The sequence below is a fragment of the Puccinia triticina genome, chromosome 5A (genome assembly GCF_026914185.1).
Source record: "Puccinia triticina chromosome 5A, complete sequence".
NCBI classification, from domain to species: Eukaryota; Fungi; Basidiomycota; class Pucciniomycetes; order Pucciniales; family Pucciniaceae; genus Puccinia; species Puccinia triticina.
Window position 1 is genome coordinate 2550757 of NC_070562.1, and position 1591 is coordinate 2552347.

Consider the following 1591-nt stretch of genomic DNA (forward strand, 5'->3'; position numbering starts at 1 on the left):
ATTATTTGATGATCCTGATGCCTTGAGTTATGTGAGATCAAAGGTGGGTTTAATTCTGAAATGTTGTGTTTTGGCTGGTTGAATCCAACTTTTGGTGGTTTGTGGCAAGAGGCAAGGAAGTCAGGATTTTGCGCGGCATGCACGCAGCTTGGCCCCACGGTCAAGTCTGGTCCGCAGCAACGGTTGAGGTTTTCTCCGACCCCGTCGGAAGTCCAGCTCCATCGGAAAGGCCAATCTCAATCAGCTCTCACAGTTTCAGTCCTGCGGTCATCGGTGAGTGTTCTATGAGCCACCACCCCCTAACCCCTCCCTTCAGTCGGTAGTGAAACCGCCAACGCTCATGAACGCCTGTAACATATCAAACTGAAACCCGCAAGTATTTTAGTTTGATATGTGATCCGACTGAGCCCAACGCTTATCGCTTATCTTACCCGTATGACACCGCTGTAGGACACAGGTCATTGAAAACACAAACATGTCGCAGCCCCTCAGCGGGCACCCCTCATGGGACCAGCTTGACAGCAACCCAAATCCGTTGTCCGACCCAAACTCAAACCACGGGCCACTGTCAAATCCAAATCCCCTCCTCCCAAGCAATGGCCGTGTCGATCACGGCCAATACAACTACTCTAACATGGCCAACCCAAATCCGTTGTCCGACCCAAACTCAAACCGCGGGCCACTTTCAAATCCCCTCCTCCCAAGCGATGGCTGTGTCGATCACGGCCAATACAACTACTCTAACATGGCCGGATTCAACCACACCCCCACTCCCATGGCGCAACCCGAAGCGCAAGACCAACATGTTGATACTCGACTGATGGACGTGGCGGATCAGGGCCATGGAGGCCCGGGCTTTCCGCAAGGCCCAAACCCTCCCAGTGAGTCCCTTGCGCGCTGGAGGATGACATACGTAATAACATTCCATCCCCGCACTCCCTAGGCATTTCAAATTGCCAGAGCCAAGCTGGGCCCCAGCAATCACCAACTTTTACCTGAATGGGTCCACCCCCCTCGCCATATCCGCCGCAGGGCAGTCCAGGTATGCCTTACAGCCCCCCTAGCGCCAGTCCTGCCCCGAGCCGATCCTCCCGTTCGAGTTTTACGGGCTCCGTCGGAGTCCGCCCAGACAACCTTGAATTGATCAGGAACACCCTGCAACTGGTCGAGAGCTCCTTCACCCTCAGCAGCGAGCTTATTCAACGGGCACAGCCCCTAATACAGGTTAGTGTTGTGAAATGCCGTGGGGGTCACATCCACTAACCCCCCATCTTGATTGTAGATGACCTCAGAAGAACACACCCTTGCAATCTTGCTATTGGCCCTCCACCGTGGCCCCCCCCCCCTCAGCAGCCAATCGCCATCCCAGTTGCGGAGCCAACTGCGGCCCACTCGACGCTGGACCCCTCGCAGGGCTATATTCAGGATTTCAAGGCCCACCTCTGAAACACCGTACGCGAAGTCCTGCTCCAAGAGGACCTTCAGTCCTATGGCAGCCGGGCATCCCGTCGCTTGAAGGTGTTGGACACACCGTTCAATCGCGTCACCGTGAGTACCCATCCTGTGGCTCAGACCGATGATGACACTTCAA

At 55.2% G+C, this 1591-nt stretch overlaps 1 protein-coding gene across 1 annotated transcript; it reads left to right on the top strand.

Moving 5' to 3' along the window:
* Window positions 1-475: 475 nt before the first annotated feature.
* PtA15_5A310 (uncharacterized protein) lies at window positions 476-1064 on the top strand (the record flags this gene model as incomplete). Its single annotated transcript, XM_053169058.1, has 2 exons — window positions 476-881; window positions 961-1064. 2 exons carry the CDS (start codon window positions 476-478, stop codon window positions 1062-1064), a joined length of 510 nt encoding a protein of 169 aa, XP_053020292.1.
* Window positions 1065-1591: the final 527 nt, after the last annotated feature.